Source organism: Corvus moneduloides, chromosome 1 (assembly GCF_009650955.1).
Source record: "Corvus moneduloides isolate bCorMon1 chromosome 1, bCorMon1.pri, whole genome shotgun sequence".
In the NCBI taxonomy this organism is placed as follows: domain Eukaryota; kingdom Metazoa; phylum Chordata; class Aves; order Passeriformes; family Corvidae; genus Corvus; species Corvus moneduloides.
Window position 1 is genome coordinate 108379158 of NC_045476.1, and position 21453 is coordinate 108400610.

The window sequence follows — 21453 nt, forward strand, 5'->3', positions numbered from 1 at the left end:
CTTGTGAGGAGTGGCTGAGGCAGGTGGGGTTGTTTAGCCTGGAGAAGAAGAGGCTCGGGGGGACCTCATCGCTCTCTATTACTGCCTGACGGGACGTTGCAGTGAGCTGGAACCAGTTTCTTCCACCGTGCCTGTACTGAGAGGACCGGAGGAAATGGCCTTAACCTGAGGGGAGACTCAGATTAGATACTAGAACAACTTTTTCACTGTTAGGATGGTCGGGCGTTGGAATAGGTTGCCCAGGGAGATGGTGGAGACTCCCTCCCTAGAGTTGTTTAAGAGGTGTCTGGATCTGGCGCTGGGTGATTTGGTTTAGGGGTCACAGTGGTAGTGTCGGATTGACGATTGGACAGGGTGGTCATAAAGGTCACTTCCAACCTTGGTTCTATGAAAAGTGGCGGAGCCCGCGCCGGGGCAGAGAGACTACGAGTCCCAGGGGGCCGTGCGAGAAGGGGGCGGGGCTCGCGCCTGCGCAGGCGGTGGGCGCCGCCGGGCCTGAAGGTGATTGTGGGGACGGGCGGCGCCGCACGTTGCGCGGGGCGGGCGGGGAGGGGGCGGAAGGGGGAGCGGCGGCGGCGGCCGCTGGTGACACCGGCGCGTGCCCGAGGCTCGCGGGGCCCCTGGGGAGCGGCGCGGGCCCTGCACGAGGTACCCGCGCGGCGGGGGCGGGAGCGGGAGCGGCGGGACCCGCGGGATCGGGACGGATCTCCCACCGCCCCGGCTTGTGGGGGAATTCGGCTGCCCGCGCCTTCCTCCCGGCTGCCTTGCGTGTGGCGAGTCCGCCTTGTTCGGCGTTGAGGGATGTCGGCCGCGACACAGGAAAGTGCGGTGGGAGATTCCTTTCTTGGTGGGAGGATGAAGCTAGGTGGGCCTGGGTGTTCCGTGGTGGATTGCTGCTGCAGCATCTGGGTGGAAAGGAAGAGATTTGGGGATGGGATCTCAGGCCGTGAGTTCCTCACGAAGGGCAGCGCCGATCCCGGCTCTCTGGTGCCCAGTGACAGACCCAAGGGAACGGCACGAAGCTGTGTCAGAGGAAGTTTAGGCTGGATAGTAGGAAAAGGTTCTTCACCCTGAGGGTGATTGGGCACTAGAATAAGCTCCCCAGGGACGTGGGAAGCCTGACAGAGCTCAAGAAGCGTTTGGCAATACTCTCAGTCACAAGGTGTGATTCCTGGGGTGTCCTGTGCAGAGCCAGGAGTTGGACTCGGTGATCCTGATGGATCCCTTCCAAGTCAGGATATTCCATGGTTCTATGTTACCACTGAAGGACTACGGGTGGCTTATGTTCCTTAAGGGGGTTCTCTCCCAAGACCTGCCTATGTCTTGTCTTTTTAGAATGCCTGAAGTGGCTGTCCAAGTGCTTTATTGTCTAATGTTATGTCATTAGTAATCTGCTCCTGTTAATTAAGTATATCCAGAGAGTCAGACAGAGAAGTCATCAGAATTTTTGTTAAGGCTGTTAAAGTGAAACATGGGTCTGTGTTGGGTATTACAAACTATAGTTCCACCCCACTAATGTCTATTTCTGAACCCCCCTCTACAAACTGACCTGAAAGAGAAAACATTACTTTTGACAGTAGTACATAAAGTTTCCTAGAATTCTTTACCAAAGCCAGTTCTTAAACTGAAAGTGTTCCTCAGTTTACCTAATCCCAAGATGTCATTGCTGTTACAAGTATAAATGTAAAACCGCTTGCCAAAGTTTTGCTGCTTTGGGAGAAGATAGGGAGCAGGTTCCTCATTTGGAATGTGTTTTGCTGCCTGTGCTTATATGACTTGCAGCTGCTTCAGTGTGGGGATTGCATGCACAGAGGATAGTATGTCCCCACCATCCATCTCCCATGGGGGTGACAGCAGGTGTTTATCTCCTCTTCTGTTCAATGGCTGCTTGAGGTTAAGAGGGTATGACTGACCTCTATGGCAGCGTTATTGAATTGCACTCACTGCCTAAGAGGCACTTCCATGGGGGAATGAAAAAAAAAAATCGTTTGATGATTTGGGTGGGTGGATATCAGGTGGCTTGCACATGGCAAAAACTGAGTAGGTCAATTCAGACTGTTAAGGAGAAGGTTTAAGGCGTGTAAGAAGTTAAAGATTTGTCTAGTGTGACTGTCTGCAGGTCTGCTTCACAGGCTGTAGCAGCTGTAAGAAAAGTTTTGATCTGGTTAGGTTTTTAAAAGATTCTGTGTAATTCTCCTGCTGTAGATGGTCTTTTCTCCAGATAAACTGGCCCAGCTCTGTGTGTATGCTCGTAGGTATCACTTAGAAACTGAAGTCTGTTTTTGCAAGACAGGGAGTTCTTGATGTCCCCTAATCTCTGATAAGATACCTCAGTTTGCATCTTGGCGCATTTCTGGATCTGTAGGGCATCTTGTCTAGTCTTGAAGACAAGGGCATGAGAAATTCAACACCAAGAGCAAGAAGGACACTGATTTTTTTTTAAAACGTAAAACTGCTAATTGAATCCCAAAAAATTCCTTGTCATCAATTTAGTCCTGCAGATTGGAAAGACAATTTAACACAGTTCTTTTTGGTGTTGAATCCAGATAGTTGAAGATGTACTTATTTTGAAGATTAGATGCTGAAGCAAATTCATCACCATCATCAATATTTCAAAATTAGGAATGGAATAAAATCACTGAAAGGACTGAGACCTGGGCCCAAAACCTTATTGAAATCTTCCTGGACAACCGGGTATCATCAGAATAGATCATAAGGATTTTACCTTGATATTCTGATGGGTAACTACCTAGTTCCATCACTTTAGATCAAGGCTCAAACTCAGAGTCAGAGATTCTTAATGACCATTATATACCCCCAGTAGATTTTTTGACTTGGGATGAATGGATTGTGCAGTATGACAATAACAACAACAAAAAAGAGCTGATTTTTAAGTCTTGAATCATGACACCTCTAAAAAACACAGATTATTCATGTCACTGTTGCTATAATTAAATTTCAGTAAGAGGAAAGTATTATTATTCAATTAAGAAATCCTTATGATCTATTGTGAGTCTACTTTCCTAAATTTAGTTGAATCTTGGAGGTACCAGTACAGGTGTGCTAAGTCCAACGTATTTTGTCCATATTAAATTTTGTCCAGAATATTAAGATTTAAGCAGGTGCTGGCAGGCCAGAGTGGTGTGCCAGCTTAGGACTTTTTGTCTGGTAAGGACAGAAGCCACATCTTGTTTTAGGCATTGGTGTTATACAATAGGGTTTACTCTGGTTGGAATTTTGTGCTTTCTCTAAAAATCTCCAACCGTTTGTAGCCCAGTGCCTCCCATCACTCAGTTTTCCTCTCATCCTCTTCAAACTAGCCACATATTTTGTTATGTTTCCAGACATGACACTGCCCCTTCTAAACAAATTCGTCTGAATGGTAAAGCTCTGTTTGTGCACATCAGAAAATGAAAGTGACACTTAGCTGGGCTATGAATTTTAATTCCCTAGATCTACTATTTTATCTTGTCCTAAGAACTGAACTTGACCCTGTGTAACAGTTCTTGTGTAAACAAAACAAGAAGTTGTGTGGCTGTGATTGTGGCTTTGTAGAACGTTGCAGCAGATGATCCCCTGCAGCTCTTTAGGACTTGCCTAGTTTGTCCTTGAGGAGTGGGATGGGGGAAGGGAATGGCGGTTAATACACTCAGGTGCTCATGAACAAATTATAAAACAAATCATTAGCTTTTTTTCCAGTGGATGAATTTTATTGGTTGTTAATAAAAATACACAAGTGGCTTCACAAGAGTTCAGTGAATCTCTTCCAAGAGTGGTTGGTAAAAGATTTTAGTAAAACCTGACAGCACTTACCTTTAACTGCAGTGGTAGTGCTTAGCCCCAGCGTGTACTAGGCAGTTAACTATTCACTCTTTGTGGATTTAAAAACTGCCTTTGCTGATGTTAAAATTAGATGGCATCTTTTGCTTCCTGCTGTCTCAGGCCATAGGACTGTTACTTTCTGATTAGGGATGTTTCTGTGCTGAACCACAAGCCTTGGGCCTTGTTGATGACATCTGGCAGAAAGCAGTGTGCTTCCAAAGGTTGCAGTGTTGCAGTCACAGGATTCCTTTCTCAATCTGAATACAGCAGTGTTGTAACACTGCTGCTTCAGACTGTGAATAGGAATGTTATTAGGATTCTAATACTGAAGTCTCATCAGAGCTCCTTCTGGTGTAGGCACAGCTCTCTGAATCCAGTGCACTTTCAGACACTTGTAGGTGGTGTCATTTTGTTGTTTGCATGTCCTCTGTGCAAAAGATGCTGTGTAAGGCAGTAAATTCAACAGTGGGAAAGAAGGTTTTGCCACTCAGGTATCGGGACCTTAATAAAAATAATACTTCTTTTGTAAGAACTGTTCACATTCATTTGTAGAGATGTTGGGAATAGCATTTGCTGAAAATTAGATGAAGACTGTGGTTTTGAGTGTGTGTGTGTTCTGTAAATGTTATGATCAGCTTCTTCACACATAATTTTTCAAGATATTCTGATTGATACTGCACATATTTCCCCATATGGAGAAATTTGAATTCACAACAGAGAATTCAGCACTTACTTTGAATATTTAGAAAAGATTTGTACTGGAAGTGAATGTCTGCCAACAGTAATTCTGCTGAAAGATGAACGTTCCGTATTTTTTGCTGGGAAAAATGACAGCTTTTCAGTGTTTGAAAATGTGAAATAACTGTGGTGAGAGAATAAAAGAAAAAAATCTTGAACCCAATGCTTCCACTGTGAATTCTGTTCTTATGGAAGCTGGGATGTTTTTTTTTCCAGTTTCATGTTGCTTTACTTTTATTCCTACTTTGTTTGTAATTGTAAGGCTTCAGACTTCTTCCTTGAGAATGTTTTTTTGGACATCTTAGAAGCATTTTGAGTAAAGTTGATGAGTAAAAGACTTGGTACTTCAGGGTTGTTGTTTGAAGTGTTTTATAAAATTATTACATCATATATTTTGCATTTAATACATTATTACAGATGGTATTGTTGATTGCTGTTGGGTTATGGAGAGAAGAAACACAACAATGAGACAAGACCTGTAAAGATAAAAGGTGGCAAAAATGGCATTTTTCAAGGCTAGAAAGAAAACAGGTTTGGTAGTCACTGTGGAAGGTGAGGCAGAAGGCTGTATAAAGCTGATTCTAAGATCTAAGTTTAAGCGTATTCCTAATAAATGCCTTTTGTAATTAGTCACGATAAAGTATTTCAATACCTAGGCTCTAACTGTGGTTTGGTGTGGTGGTTTGACTCTGGCTGGATGTCAGGTGCCCACGAAAGCTGCAGTATCCCTCCCTTCCTCTGCTGGGCAGGGAAGAGAAAATACAATGAAAGGCTCTTGAGTTGAGGTAAGGGCAGGGAGGGATCAGTCACCAGTTGCTGTCATGGGCAAAACAGACTCAGTGTGGGGAAATTAATTGAATTTATTAGCAATCAAATCAGAATACAGAAATGAGAGGTAAAAGAAATCTTAAATATCTTCCTGACACTCCTCCCTCCTTACCAGGTTTAACTGTGCTTCCAATTCTGTCCCTGCTCTTCCTCTCAGTGGCACAGGAGTTACAGTCACACATCACACATTGTCTCTGCCACTGCTTCTTCCGCAGGGGGAGGGCTCCTTCCCCTGCTGCAGCATGGGGTCCCTCCCATGGGAGGCAGTCTTCCACAAACTTCTCCAACATGAATCCTTCCCATGGACTGCAGTTCTTCATGAACTGCTTCAGCATGGGTCCTTTTCCACTGGGTGCAGTCCTTCAGGAACAGCCTGCTCCAGCATGGATTCCCCTATGGAATCACAAGTCCTCCCAGCAAACCTGCTGTAGCATGGACTCCTCTTGCCCCAAGTCCTTACAAGACCTTTTCCAGTGTGGGCTTCCTACAAGGTCACAGCCTCCTCCTGGCATCCACCTGCTCTGGCATGGGGTCCTCCACAGGCTGCAGGTGGACCTCCATGGGCTGCAGGGACACAGCTGCCTCACCATGGTCTACACCACGGGCTGCTGGGTTGTCTTAGTTCCTGTGCCTGGAGCAGCTCCTGCCCCTCCTTCAGTGACCTTGGTGTCTGCAGGGCCATTCCTCTCACATGTTTTCACTCTGCTCTTCCCTGGCCTCAATTGCATCTGTGCAACAATTTTTTTTTCCTTCTTATCCCAGAGGCACTACCACCATCACTGATGGTCTTGGCCTTGGCCAGTGGTGAGTCTCTCTTGGAGCTGGCTGGCACTGGCTCTGTTAAACATGGGGGAAGCTTCCGGCAGCTTCAAAAAGAAACCACCCCTATAGCCCACCCTCCACCAGAACCTTGCTGCACAAACCCAGTGCATCTGGGCAAAAAGGCTGAACTTTATTTGAGTTAGCACCATCTGTTTAAGTAAAAGTCACTGTGTCTGCAGTGTGTCTCTAATTATTAGTTTCATTACATTTTTCATTAATAAATATTATCATTCCAGAAACTTTTAAAATTAATTATTATAATCCACATTGTATATATCAGTGAAGTGCTGAGTGACCAGAAAAATTATGAATTAAAAAATGAGCTTGGCTACTAGACTGCAAGTTACGAGTAGCAGGAAGTCTTGAGCAAAAGTTCAGGTTTTGGCAGCAACCTTTTGACTTCCATGGATGGCTCTACTAGTGAAAAGAGGTGTTCATTGCAGCTCTGAATTTCATCATGAAAGAAATATCTGAACATAGAATTAGTAACCATATTTCTAATGTGTTTCAGAATGTGTTAAAGTGTAGAGTCAGAACGCTTGGGATGCTCAGTGAAAAGTTGAAAGAGGTGAGGAATTTGTCAAGTAAAATACAGTGTACTATTGAGAGGGAAGATCCTAAGAGATTCTCAAACAATGTCTTGGTGAAGTGTAGAAAACTGATCTATGTATTTGTTTGTTCATGTTTTAGCATCTAACCCCTCATCAGTTCAGTTGTGGGTTGCTTTTTTTTCTGAGGGAGTTCAGAGTCATATGCAGGAAACTGCAGACCTGAAGCTTGCTTATGTGAAGTCCTTTTGCAGCCCCCTTTAGTTATTCAGTAGAAGCTTTCCACTGCTTTGTAATTGTAAAACTTGTAATTGTAATACCACTACACACATGCCCCCACAGCCCCCACATCTGCATGTCAAGGGCCCTGTGGTTGAAAACCCTCTGACAGGAAAACAGAAGTGTTTTGGGAGGAATGAACTAATGATACCTTGGGAGATACAAGGACAAAAGAAGCTGTTAGGATTCAGAAAGTTATTACCTAAGTGGACTAGAAAGAGATATTATTTTGATCATTAGCCTAAAGTGGAAGGTAGTGTGAAGAAGCAGATTAATACAGTCCCTGCTTTGAATTAACATAAGGCTTTTTTGACCTTTTTTTAGCATAGATATATAATATGCCTATTTTTAAGCTTAGTTAAAGTCTGTAGGCATAACTTTTCTACCTTGCTTATTGAAGACATGTCTATAGAGTGACAAATGGACAAAAAAAACCACAGAGCACTTTAAAAGCCAAATTTTTCCTTGATGCGTGCCTATAATCTGAGAGGCTCTGGAACTAATATAGAAGATGATCCAGCAGCACTTGTTGGAAGGAATCCTAGAGAGCAGAAACCTTTTGTAGTACTAGTATGAGTTGTACTTACGTAAAAATTCAGTAGAGGGCAGAACGAAACTGGTGAAAGAAGGAACCAGCGCTAACAGATGGAATAGCACCAGTTATTAAAAACAGTTCTGAAGAGCAGAATGCGCTACAACTGATTGTGATCCTTTCTTTTAGAAGCATTTGAGAGAGAACATTCACATTTCCATATAATGGTCAGCTACATGCAATCTTAAGATCCAGTGCTTTCCATCACAGAGGAAAACGGAGTTACCATGGGCATATTGACTGTGCAGATCAGCTGTGAAGGCTCCTGTTTAGCATTCCAGATGTATAATTCAGTACACAGGCATTGCATTACGTTCTCCTGCTTTATTTGTCTTCTGAATCCAGTGTGGAGACTTTTTACATGTCTACAAGATCTTTTATTCTTCCTAAAGCTACTTCTTGTTGGCCTTTTTAATATTTGAGTATCAGAAGATTGTAGTAGTGAAGATTGCTCCGTGTATAAGGACCCTGGGAGAGTTTGTTTTACTTTCTTGATTTTGCTCAGGGTGTTTTAGCAAGAACAAGTGTAGTTTAGATAAAATAAGGGTAACAAAGTTGTTGGCTTATCTCCACTTAGCAGTATTGAATTGTAGTAATATGATCAATTTTAAAAATTATAGCATAGCATTTACTAAGTGAAGATAGTGTAGAGGTTAGATGTGATGGAGGTAGGGTGGGGCTAATGCTTTAGGGTCGTTTGTCTGCGAGGATTAAGTCTTTTGTTTGTTTTAACAAGATTTTACCAAGTTTTAAATAAATTCCACTATGATTTATTTTGCATTACTCCCTTTAACCTAAATTGTAATGTTGTATTTTTAGACAGTTCTGAATGGTAGACAAAACTACAAAGCTAATGATGCCCAAACTTCAAATTCTAAGCACGTTTCTTAGTTTAGAATGAATAACAGTTTGAGTGACACTGCAAAAGTAGTAAAGGTCAAAATAGAAATTCTAAATGTTCATTGATGCACTCAAAAGTATTAATACAAAGCATAAAAATTCCCTATGCACTGTCACTTTCCCATCTGTGGTTAGTGACTCCATGCTGTGCCAACCCTTTGCAGTTACCAAGAGGTTTATAGTTTTATTTTACATTGAATTTAAGAAAAACAGTGCTTTGCATGTATTGCACCACTCTTAACAATGATTTTAAAATGTGTTCCCAGATTTTTAGGCAACCTATATTATGTTTTCAGATCAGTTGTGTTTTTCTTATTTTCTTGTTTTGGTTTATAATCTTGGCAAAATCCTTTTTTTTTTTTTTTTTTAAATACTGTCAATTAGTTCTTTAAAAGAACAATTTAAATCCACAAACAAGCTTTGGTGTTTTTTGTTATATTTAGTAAAAATGTAAGCAATATGATGGTGTTATTTATTAAACGGAGCTGCTTGGATGAGATCTCGATATTTGCTTTTTATGCAATCTAAAAGATGAGTTGAAAAGGATTTCTGAAAACTTGGTTTCAGAAACCTTTCAAAATTTTTCTCTGTCTGCCACACACAACCTTCAAAGTTTTCTTGATTTTACACTAAATATGACAAGAATGTAAATTAATTCTCTTTTTTTCATAGAAAGGTGCCTTGGGAGTGGAAAAAGCTCATGGATTTTCATTGGGAACTCTCCTGTGGTATAATTAATGTTCTTTTTTTAAACAGTAACAGAACAAGTGAAAATGTTTTAAAGTCATCCATATTTACATATTATGTCCAGAGTGTTTCTGCTATAACTGGGAAAATAAACCAGTGTTCTCTACATATACCATACCCTCAGTTCCCTCAGATGCTTTCTGACCTCTTTTACAAAAGAATTTAACACTAAAATTTTTGCCATCTTATATCCACCCCCCTTCTCATATTTTAATTTCTCTGGTAACTCGAAAAACATTAATTGTAACAGGGTAGCCATTTTTATACAAATTATCCTGGCAAAAGTTTCATGTGACAGCATCTCTGGCATGTTTTCTCTTTCCAACAGCAAATATCCACAGCAGCCTTTGCCATACCTATATTGGCCAGGCTTGTTACTTCTGTGTTTTCCAAAGATTCTCTGGGGTCTTTTGGCATAGAATGTTAGCACACATCCAAAGCCAATGACTTTGTGGTAGTCACATAAAGCAGCTCTGTAACATTTAAAATTCCTGAACTTTTGCTGTCCTCAGGAACAAACAGCAAATCTAATATCTACTTCCTAATTATCACTGGAAAGTAGAGTGAATGCAAGAGCTAGGATGCTCCTGCAGTATATCAGATTTATGCCAAAGCTGATCTGAATTGTAACACAAGTACAGAAGTTTCCTAAACAAAAACTCCAGCACTGTAATGAGAAGTTGACCTATACTTTTCCTTGAGAGGGCCTTAGAGCGCTCCCTTTATGTCAGAGGCCTTGTTAACAGCTCACCATGGGACCAGGGGTGCCTTCAGGAATTAAATGGATGTCCAAGAATCCCAACCAGGAGTTTGTCCTGAACAGCCAAGATCTCTACAGCTCAGTTTACAATCAGCTGGAGATACTACCAGTTAGCTGGGATGTGACAGTGCTGAAGAGACCTTATCACAAGTGTTTGTATAGCATTTCATGGTTCATGTAGCTAGTATCTGTTCAGTCACTGACCACATGGGATTCTTGGAGCAGAGAACTTGGAGCTGTATTTGTCCTTAGACATAATCTTTTTTTTTTTCTTTGTGGCATTTTTAAGAGAAAACTAATATAGAAATCTAAGATGCTTTAAAACACTTTTCCCCTTGCCCCCACCCCACAGACAAGCTTTCCCACCTTGGTATCTGGAGCTTGTACCTTCTTGTCCTTTTCTGTACCTTTGCAGCATGATGCAACAGCAGGAAAAAAAATGAAACACATTAAAATGAAGAAGCAATTTTCCAAAAGTCACTAGGTGCAATTTTGGGTGACATTCAGGTTACTGTCCCGACTTCCTTAGAATCTGAGTGGTTTTAACAACCTTAAGTTACAGGGACAATTGTATAACTTGTATAGCTCCAGTAATTTCTTTGAGAAGTATTATGCTTAGAGAAGAAAATTGTGTCTCAAGTCCATAGGCTGACACACTTCCGGCTGCCTGTTGAGTGCATAGAGTACTAGGAACTTCCTTTCACTAACTGTGAATTAAAGGACAAGTTTCTCTGTATTCATCTTCTGTTTTAGAGAGATGAAACAGCTAGTTTCATATTTATTTGGACCCCCAATTATAATTATTGTGCACTTTATCTGTCCTGTTAAAGATTTGTTTGCATTGTTGAGTCAAGTAACTAAAATATTACAACTGAGCAGCTGCACCCATCATCACTTTAAAAATATGTTTATTTAAAATGAATTTACAAAGTATATGCTGTATTAATCTGTTACTTTATTCATGTGCCCTTCCTACATCATGCTGTAACTGCTATAATACTTCCCTCATCCCAGTGCTTCTGGATAGCAGTGTAATCCTCAATGTACCAACGCTTCAAAAGGTCTCTCCTTTGTTCATTTAGATAAGCAAAGCACGTGCCTGTGACAAACACTAAGGTCACTAGGAAAATTTGAAAACCTTGTTTCAAAAAACATGTTTTCTTTCATTCTCTCAAACATAAGCACTATCATATCTTAGTCTTTCCTTATATATCAAGCTATTGTGCTTCTCCACATTTTAAAGTGGAGAAAGAAAAAGTAAGCAGTTGTGCAGAATATTAGCTAGAACCATACTGTCTGCTTACAAGGTGCAAAACCTTTTCAGGATCTACTGTAGATGTTATGGGAACATTCCTTTTGACCTGCCAGGTCATGCATCATGGAAAAAAAAGCCTTTAATTAGTGACTTTCAAGTCCATCTGAGAATATAGGAACAAAGAGTAGCATGGCAAGTCTTATAATAGCCCCAGAAATTTCTCTGCTTTAAAGCCATTGGTGACATTCTATTTTTAAGTCTTACACGGTGCATGTAACTCAGTGAGCAAAGACCTTGAAACTCATTTACTGATCGCAGCAGTGTTATTGTGCTGCCGGATGACCACTGGACACAGTGGTGACCCACACTCAGGAGAATGGAGCCATTTCCTGCCTCATTGTTCTGCAGCCACTGCAATGGGTCAGAGGTGTTTGGACAGTGCTGGAATGCAAAACCTAGAAATGGTGCTCTGAGAAGTGCCACTGTGTATGCACTTCAAGAAATGGAAAAATTCAGAAATGCTTGTTCAGCTTCTTAGTCCTGTACCGAAGAATGATCTCTCCAAGACTGCTGGAATGCAGTGTCCTGCTAATAACATTAATGACTCAAAATCAGAGTGCTCACCATGGTTTCCCTCATGCTGTATGGTGGCAATTTGCAAAGCTTGTTTGGAACAAGTATTTTTCAATAGGCCACTGGTGAACAGTAGAAGTCTGACTCAAGAGCTCCCAGATTCCTATAGATGGATGCCTTTTACTACATCTGCTGGCTGGATACTGAGAAAATCTACTTATGGCAGATGCTCAGTCTTGTGTACTATTAGTGAAAGGGGAAAACAGTTCTCTGTGGAGAGTGTTATCCCTCAGGAAAGAACTGTAATTGGCAATAGGCAAGGAATGCAGTTTTCGTGTTCCAAGTTTGTTGCTACAATTTCTATAAATCGGTTAAGTAGTTGGCATATGACAGAGTGCCATCTGAACACTTGAGTTTTTCTGAGTATTTTCGCTACTTCTTGTTTTGAGAAACAATTGCATTTGGATTTCAGAAAGCAGCAAGAATCTCTGCTTCTTGTAAAACTAGAGAAACCACAAGCAGTTGCTGCTTCCAGTGAAGTCTTACAGAAAACCGAGTTGTGGAGAGCCACTACCTGTAGCTGATTTACTGCTCCATGAGCAGCAGCAGCACTTCTTGACTCTGTCTGAGTTCATAACTCAATAGGATGGAGTAACTGCTTCCTTATATAGAGACACAAGTTCCTTTTTTCCCTGCTGATGCAGTACCTCCTGTTAGTAGGAGTTCAGCAAAAGTGTATGTCTGCGCTTCACAATGTAGAGGTTCCCAGGGAGTTTGAAACCATTACTCTATTCCCCACATCAAACACTGTAATTCTAGTAATTGCCATTAATTCAAACACAACAGTAGCATAAAACTACCTAGAAAACATACAGGCAGGAATGTTCCAACAGATGCATTTGGATTATGAAACTTTCCTCTCTTGGAAGCAAACAGTGATTCACAGTTGAGGAGCTTCAAAAATTACACAGGAAAAAATCTTCCATTAGCATGTCAGTATTGGAAAGGGAATTTGCGCCAATAACTTCTTCAGTAGCAAGGTTTCAGGCTGCCCAAAAATCTTCATAGGATTAGTTTGTTGTTGTTGCTATTTCTCTAAATGTGCCCTTTTTTCACTTCAGCAGAGTCATCAATGTGTTCAAGATATATATTTGAAAGGTGGGGAACTAGTGGAAGAGTTGCAACTTTTTGAAGATACAAACCTTACCATATCTAGAAAGGAATAAAGGGTATGTATGGTTTCACTTTTTTTTTAACTTCTGTGTATGTTAGGAAGTATTGATCATTTTCTGCAGCCTAGATAAATTCACTACTAAAGCATCTGACTGAAATATATCTAAGCCTGCAGATGAAGGGAAAGCAGAAATGAAGCTTCAATTAAATTTGAATGATTTCTAGTTTGGATAAAGAATTATTATGACAATTAAAAATAGAAAAGCATTAGGAATATACAAAACTTGTAACTAGCTTAAGTGGCATTTGTTACATCAATGTGCATCACCTTTTTTTTCCTTTCTGGAGGTAAGGAATATTAGTTCTGTAACTTGCAGGCATTGAATAAAGGAAAGGAGAGAGTATTTCATTCGCAATTTCAAAGCATGCATTTGGGGGGGGGAGAAATTATTTCTTGATGTCTATGAATGCGAAACGGAATTCCTTTCTTCTTTGTGGGGAAACTCTCAATAGTTATTTCAGACTTTCAGGAGTAACTGGTAAGTATTCAAAATCATAAAGTTAACTGGGTTATTCCACTGTTTTATAATATTCTTTGCATTGCAGTATTTGGAAAATTGCAGTTCAGTTTTGCTCATGTTAATACATGACATTAAACAGTACCTTCCCCTTTCCTGACAGATGTTACTGGCAGGCTGATACAGTTAGGTTTGTTACTATTTAGGCTATTGCTTGATTATTATTAATTATTTCTATTGGGTTTTTTTCAACTGTATGAACTTTTACTGAAAATAGTATGGAACATAAAAAATTTTGCCAAAACTAAGAATGCACTGACACCAAAAATACATTTTAATTGTATTTACTTCAGTGAATTTATAATGCATTTATGTAGGGTCAAAGTATCACTCAAGCTATCAGTTGCTACTATAAGTGAAGGGTAGCTTTTCAATGGCTGTGCCAGGTTGTGTAGATAAAAGCAGTAGATAGTACTAAACTCTTAAGGGTGTTTTTAGGGAGTAGAGTGATCATTTAGCAGTGAGGAGCAGAGTATGTTAAATGAAGGGGCTATTTTAGTTCAGAATACTGAAGAAATTAGATGGAAAATCATTTCCTTAATTCTAGAAGGTAACAATTTCTGCAAAGAAAGGTAAGGAAAACCCTTTTAAAGTAGAATAGAAAGCTGTTTTAAATTTGAGAATTTCAAGTGGCATTAGAGCAAATAGAAATCACATCATTAAAATGCAGTTTGTTTACTCTTGTTTCTTCTCTACAGAAACTTCATCCACACTTCATCAAAATGCAGCGGAGTCTGTTACATTCTGCATCTCAGCTGGCGCACGGGACGTGTTGGTTCTTCCCTCGCGCTGGTGTCTTTCAGTGCTTAAAAGGACAGTCTGTGTTGTCTAATGTGGGATGCAAAGTGATTCTGGCATTGGACCCTCCTAAACGATGTCTTCATGCAGGTGCAGCTCACTTTGCCTCAGAGAAAACTGCTTTTTCATCACAACCAGCAGACTCTTCTCACAAAGTACCAGAAGAGAGAAATCCTTTGCATTCAGCCACTGATGCGCCCAAGCAGAGCCCTGCAGAGTCAGATTCTTCAGAACCCGATCCATTACAAGACAAATCCATTAGTCTCGTTCAGAGGTTCAAGAAAACTTTTAAGCAGTATGGAAAAGTCATGATTCCAGTGCACCTTCTGACTTCCACTGTATGGTTTGGATCCTTTTACTATGCAGCCATGAAGTAAGTTGTTATTTTGTTGCAGTGCTCAAAACCGTAGTTGAATTGAGGCCTACTTTCACTAGTGAAAGGACATATAAATTATTATTGCATGTTAAAAAGTGCCTTTATATGTAAAAGAGAAATGTGGCTACATTTTTGACTAAAGCATAAGATTAATATTGAAAGTATATAGGATTCATGAGACTGTCATGTACATACTATTATCGTGCAGTTATTGCTATGTACCAGGTATGTTGCTAACATTTAAAGGAATGCTCATCTCCCCAAAACGATGCATGGATGTAAACAGCATTGAAATTATTAGTAACTTCTCAAAAGGTAGAGATAGGGATTTGGAATCCTGATTATGAATGGCCAGCTGAGATCTTTATAGACATTTTCTTCTTTTTTTGCCCTTGGACTTAAAGGTATTTTACCACTTCCTTTCCGCTTCATCCCCACTCCTCCCCCATAACTGGATTTTCATTTCATGGATTTACCTCACTTAGCTGTTCACAACCTATGTGTATCCCTTCCTTTTTTGTTTCTGTTTCCTGTTTTTCCTGCCATCCACTGAAAAAATTGCTTCTGTAGACCATACTTTAATTGGAAATTAAATATTTGTGTGGTTAAAAAAAAGAGAGATAAACTAAGTATTCTAATTTTAGTTTATTTTAGTTATAGCATGTGCTACATACCATTCTGGAAAATGGCACTTATTAGAAAAAAACTACTACATCAATTATGAGCTGCTAGTTTGCTAGTTCAGATGAAAGAGGCTTTATTTATCTGGAAATAGTTTGCTAAATATGAGCAAATGTTTATCTCTGGACTGCTGGTGTTGTATATTTAAGAATAGAAAGCATGAAACAACGATGGTTTGTGGTAGCAAGGATGGAACTCTGACATCAGAATGCCTTACTGCACAAGTGTTTGTTTTAGTTACTCTAACCAGCTGGCATAATTGCCCTTTCTGGGAGCTATAGATCTAAATGTCATTCTAAATTTAGCTCATGTCAGAGGAATAAAGGTCTTGAGCTATAAAAATATTTTGCTTTGGATGAATTCAGGTTGATGCTTACATCCAGACATTTCAGATTGAGTGAAGATTACTTTTCTTGAAACTCTAAAGCCTGCTGCTAAAGTAGGTATTTGGCAGAAAACAACTGAAATATTCAACCAGAAACTAATTATAACAAAGCTTCAGTTTGTTATGCCACAGGAGCAGCACCCTCCTGAAGTGGAAAAATAACTTTCAGAATGACTGTTCATACGAGACTAAACAGTGGTGGTTTATGAAACAGCACAGTTAGCGCTGTCTTTCAGCTCTTACTAGGTCTCCATTTCCTACTCTGGGAACAGGCCCTCAGACTGTAGGTTCTAGTAACTGTTGGTAGATTACTGCCTCTTCCTGTTCCTGATACTAAAGTGACTGCATGCTCAGAAGAATGCTTAAAATACTAGATAGAAAGGGATAATGGTACTAATAATACAAAATGTCTAAATATTGGAAACTCAGGTCTTCTGTAACTGTGTGTAGCTTTCTCCTATAATATAAATATGAGCTTTCTTTTCTCCTTTGGTGCTTCCCTGGATTTCAAATAGAAGGAAATTGTGATTGGAGCTCCCTCCACCCATCTTATATCGACACAGTAGAGCAACTGAGCACAAAGCCCCTGAAGTCTTGTCCATGTAACATGTTGCTTCCTTTTCTTTTGCCACATTCCATTTGTTTGATATATTTAAAAGTGAATAAAGAACATTGTCTGAAATTTAAAAAAAAAAAAATAGGTAATTTTGGGCAAAACAGAACATGAAATCAAATGTGCACAGCTGGAGCCTGAGTAGCTGTCTTACCACCATTACATCTACTTACCTTCAAACATAAACTGGGACACAGGTAAGTTAGAAGCTATTCCCACCCAACAGGGATAATATAAATGGGTCACCTTTTGAAATGCTGAAAAGAACATTAATTTTCCTGTGGTCAGAAACATAAATCCTGTAAGTACATTGCTTAGATAAAAAAACCATTTTGTTGTCAAATTACAAGGTTTGTGTAATAAAGAATAAAAATAATACTCAAAATTACTTTCAAATTCTAATTCAAGTTACCAATGTTTTTCTCTTTTATAGTGGAGTAAATGTTGTTCCATTCCTAGAGTTGATTGGCTTACCAGACAGCGTAGTAGACATCCTGAAAAATTCCCAGAGTGGAAATGCACTAACTGCATATGCATTATATAAAGTAAGTATAATTATAGTTTGTAAATAAGCTCTAAGTCTTGCCTGGTGAACTAAACAGGGTTTACTTGTTTACAGCAGAAAGAATTAATTAGCTTTCTTCGATAGTTACAAGTACTTGAGCATTCATTTTTGTGGTAAAAATAGTCCCATGCAAGTTGGTATGTGTTCTGTGTTCCTTCAAGGAGTCTATCTGTATTTCTAAAATAACTTCTTTGCTGCAGAGCTATTGCAGCCCTCTGAGATTTAATGACAGTTAAGTTATTCTTCTGTATCCCTGACATAATTAGCAGGGACAAAGAGTCTAAAATCTAAACACCACACTGAATTCCAGCTAAAAGTACCATTATTTTTATCCTAGATGATTTTTTGTCTTCCCCTTAGCTGTCCATCACTCGCAAGCATTTTCATTGTCCATTTGAATCAATTACTTACATTCAGATTTGGGTTTCCTTTTATTGCTTTATATGGGCAAAGTCTATGTTTGGGAAACTGGAAACATGTCCGACCATGCAAAAACAAGGTACCATACTTGCTGTACATGCCACTCATTTGTTTTGTTTCCAAATGTGATGCGCTTCCTGCCTGTTATTCAAAGGGGTTATTTTCCCAAACAAAATGTGAAAGTACCACTCTTTCCAATTTTTCCTATGCCTGAAAGAGACCAATAAATAAATGTGGTTAAACATAAAGATGTTGTTATAGCTGGGAGATCTGGCAGTGTTGGAAGGAACTCAGTTTTCACATGCAGTCTGTTCTGAATTGTATTGAGATGCCTAATGCTTGTCCTACAAGCTGCACAGGGAGAGTTTGTGTGATGATCATTTTTTTTTAAGGGAAATCTAAGGCCCTTGCTGGCTCTGACAAAATGATACTTTTAAGTTAAAGGTATGTATTTCTAGGGGACACACTGTAAACTGGCTTATTTCCTTATAAATTGAAGATACCTTTAGAATCTGAAACTGGTCAAAATAAATTTTCAACATCAAAAATACCTTTTGCTGGATGTTACTGTCCTGTTTTATTTATGTGGTGTGTTCTCTGCTTTCTTTAAGATTGCAACTCCTGCCAGATACACTGTGACTTTGGGAGGAACATCCGTCACTGTTAAATATCTACGTAAGCATGGCTACATGTCCACACCACCACCAGTAAAGGAATACCTACAAGACAGGATGGAGGAAACAAAGGATAAAATTACGGAGAAGATGGAGGAAACAAAGGATAAAATTACAGAGAAGATGGAGGAAACAAAGGATAAAATAACAGAGAAGATGGAGGAAACAAAGGATAAAATTACAGGGAAGATACAAGAAACCAAAGATAAAGTTTCATTTAAAAAAATAAAGGAGTAGGAGAGATGCTTAATTTTTGGATATATCAAACTTAGCACTTTAACCCTTTCTGAGGCAGGATATGCAAAGTGCACTTCTGAGCTTCTTTTCTTTTTTTCTTTCTTTTTCTTTGCCCCTTGTCTGGAGACTACAATTGCTGTGTGGATTTAAAGGTTAAAGTTCCCTGGGGTAGAGGTTGTGACTATGTTTCAATATACAGAAGGAAAAGTGAATCTCAGAAGTTAACATGTCCCTTGGTAATAATGTTAACAATTACTCTTCCCTCTTTTTTTTCCACACCCTCCTCCTCAAAATGAAGGTGATTTCTGCAAAAAGCCACTACTCTGTTCTTCTTCCATCATAGTGCACAGCCATTGTTCCACTAAGCCGAGCCTTCCATTAAATGAGAATGACAATTTCTCTGTTGGGAAGGGCAGCGTGTAGGTTTTTAGAGTATGTGGACCCAAGCCTCTTCAATTGTGATCATCTCTCAACTTGGAGCAGACCATTGTCACTGATACTGCACATGAAGGAATTGATGGATCAGCTACTCAGCAGGAATTAATTACAATGGCTTCCTTGGCTTCAGCCAGGCTGCAGTGGTTTACAGGTTGAAACTATGAATCTTTCTTGAACACTGCATCTCTTCAGAAATCTCAACTGAAAGCTATAGGAAGATGAGTTAATCACAATAGCCATATTGTCAACTATACTTTGTTTCCTGAAGTTCATTTACAGTAGAATGTCATTAAATGAAATTAATCAATAATTGTATATTAAACACTAGGATGTTTTATTGTGTTAAAGTTTACAAACCTGCTGTGTTTCATTTTTAAAACAAAAAAAAATCTGAAAGAGAGGGGTTTTTTGAGAAATTGCTATACTAAGGGGCTTTTTAAACACATGGAAAGTTAAACCCCCAAAGTTCCTCCTGCTATTCAGAAATCCCTCAGACTTCAGTAGAACAATTTGACTAAAATAAGTATGATTTCTGAGACAGTGATCACAGTCTACCAAACTTTTTTTCCCCTAGATTTTCTTAAGTCTTATTCATACCTGAAGGCTGAAATGCTGTCTCAGATGTCATAAAGGACTAAAGTTGAAACTGTTCTATTTGACTGGGCAGGCAAACTTCTCTCAGTTTTACTAAAATGTAGGCTAAATTGAAGTGTGTTTTTCCTATTTCTACTACAGATCTCACCTTGTAGCAACTCAGCATGTGTAAGTTGTTTAACAAAGGTGCTTTTTTGCAGGGGGATATGGGGAAAACAGAGTGAGACCCTGAGCAATTGACTGGAGTGAAAAAATACAGCTGACGAAGTATCAGCTCTGCCCCACTGTCCTGTTTACATTCAAGTCACTGGGGGCCTCTCAGTGTTTGAGTTGAACTTCATTAACTTAATTGTGCAGAATTGATTACATACTTCTCTGCCTCTGTCCACATGTAAAATAGTAACTGCAATCTAATGCCTACCTCACAGGGATGTTGTGAGGAATAATCATTGTATATTCAGTGACCTGAAGATGTAAAGTGCCATGTTTCTGATAAATATTATTAAAAAAAATATTTCTGTGAACTCTTATACTGCTAAGTACTACTATAGGACTGAAGTTAATAGATGCTATTTTGGTTTTCTATTTTAGTGTGCTTTTCCTTACTGTCCCCATGCACACGTTCTTCTGATGTTGGCATTTGTTCTGGTTTTCCACTTTTGGGGGCAGTGTTACCCACATCCTGCATCATCTTGCAAAGCCCAAAGTGTGCCCCAGTAATACTGCATGTTCACTCTTAGTCTGGGGCCACATGTGGGACCCTTTCAGTGCAACTCACAGGATCCATCTCTTTACACATGGCAGGGATTGCACAGGGGCACCTTGGTGTCCTAGGATGAGTTCTTAGCCCTTAGATACATTAGAACTTGTTCATTACACCACCTCTTCTTGCCCTTCCCCTTGTCCAGCTGGCCTGTGACCACTACAGTGTTTATATGATCCATCTCTACTACTGCTAAGTACAAAAGCTGACATGTTGACTGTCCTGTGTGATCCTTTCTGCAGCTGCAGGAACAGCTCATAGTAACTCGGCAAGTGCCTACTCTGTGCCGGTCGATTTTCCAGCATGGAGACACTTGAGTTTCTGGGGCAGCATTTCAATTAACGAAGCACAGTTACGTGGATCCATTTGCACAAAGTGACGGGGAATCTTCAAGACTTTGGAAGTGTGGCCTGGAGAGCTCTTGTGACAATCAGTTACATGCTTGGTTGTACCGGTGACTTTGTCTCAAACTGGCCTCATATGGAACCAGGGTGCAGAGACCTCATTAGTGCAGAGACCACCTGGGGAGTTTCCTGGGCCATCCAGGGAATGAATGTAAGTCCACTGGGTGCCCAGTGGGTACCCAGCTATGCTGCAACTTCAACTAGGCTGAAGTTGACTTTCATCCTGTATCTCACTTACATGAGGTGCAGTTCTTGTCACTGTAGTGACAGTCAGACTTTGCATGAGTCTGCGTGGCTGGAAGCCAGGGGCCACCACCCTTTGGAGAGGCAGTGTGCCTGCACTGTGCTGGCAGGCTGGGGCAAGCAAGGGGCACCTGGGGACAGCACAGGGTCTCCTTTTGGTGCCCAAGCCAGCACAGTTGGCACACTCATGTGGCAGCAGTGTCCCTTAAGGTGGAGCAGCATCAGTGAGTGCCTTCAGCAGCAGAGAAGGAACAGGGGAGCAGGTGCTCTGGCCTGGGAAAGCAGACAGTTTGGCCACAGCACCAAGAGCTGGCCCTGAGGCAGCCCACAAGTGACCCAAGCAAGGGAGTACCCAGTGAGTGCCAGGATTTGGTGAGATGCAAAGCCCAGACAGAAGCTCAGCAGCACCTTCCATTGCCCGCAGGACTGTTCAGTCAGTGCTACCAGGGCTTGCCTTCTTACCCCTGGCAGCTCAGCATCCTCGTGGGAAAGGGCTGTCCCTTGAGGCCTTAGAGGGTGGCTGGGGGTGTGGGTCCCTTCACCTGAGCAGAGCTTCAGAAATCTCATGAGACCAGGACTCAGACATCCGTCACTACGTGTACGGCAGGGCAATTGCTGCTTCGGCAACTTCCCCCACTCGTCTGCTC

At 40.5% G+C, this 21453-nt stretch overlaps 1 protein-coding gene across 4 annotated transcripts; it reads left to right on the forward strand.

The window, feature by feature from the left end:
• Positions 1-6: 6 nt before the first annotated feature.
• Positions 7-19981, forward strand: FAM210A (family with sequence similarity 210 member A). Of its 4 annotated transcripts, none has more exons than XM_032121398.1 (5): positions 7-23; positions 12986-13093; positions 14314-14786; positions 16902-17013; positions 18065-19981. In XM_032121398.1, the coding sequence occupies exons 3-5, from the start codon at positions 14338-14340 to the stop codon at positions 18362-18364; spliced, it is 861 nt and encodes a 286-aa protein (XP_031977289.1). In that variant the 5' UTR covers positions 7-23; positions 12986-13093; positions 14314-14337; the 3' UTR covers positions 18365-19981. The 4 variants fall into 4 exon arrangements, with proteins under 4 accessions (XP_031977289.1, XP_031977279.1, XP_031977268.1 ...); XM_032121388.1 differs by lacking the exon at positions 7-23 and adding an exon at positions 58-501; XM_032121377.1 differs by lacking the exon at positions 7-23 and adding an exon at positions 552-648.
• Positions 19982-21453: the final 1472 nt, after the last annotated feature.

Bases quoted from the DNA above. Each gene is read 5' to 3' on its own strand.
- FAM210A (XM_032121398.1), top strand. From the start codon at position 14,338: ATGCAGCGGAGTCTGTTACATTCTGCATCTCAGCTGGCGCACGGGACG. The intron at 14,787-16,901 runs GTAAGTTGTTAT...TCTCTTTTATAG, and splicing joins TTTTACTATGCAGCCATGAA to TGGAGTAAATGTTGTTCCAT. The intron at 17,014-18,064 runs GTAAGTATAATT...GCTTTCTTTAAG, and splicing joins CTGCATATGCATTATATAAA to ATTGCAACTCCTGCCAGATA.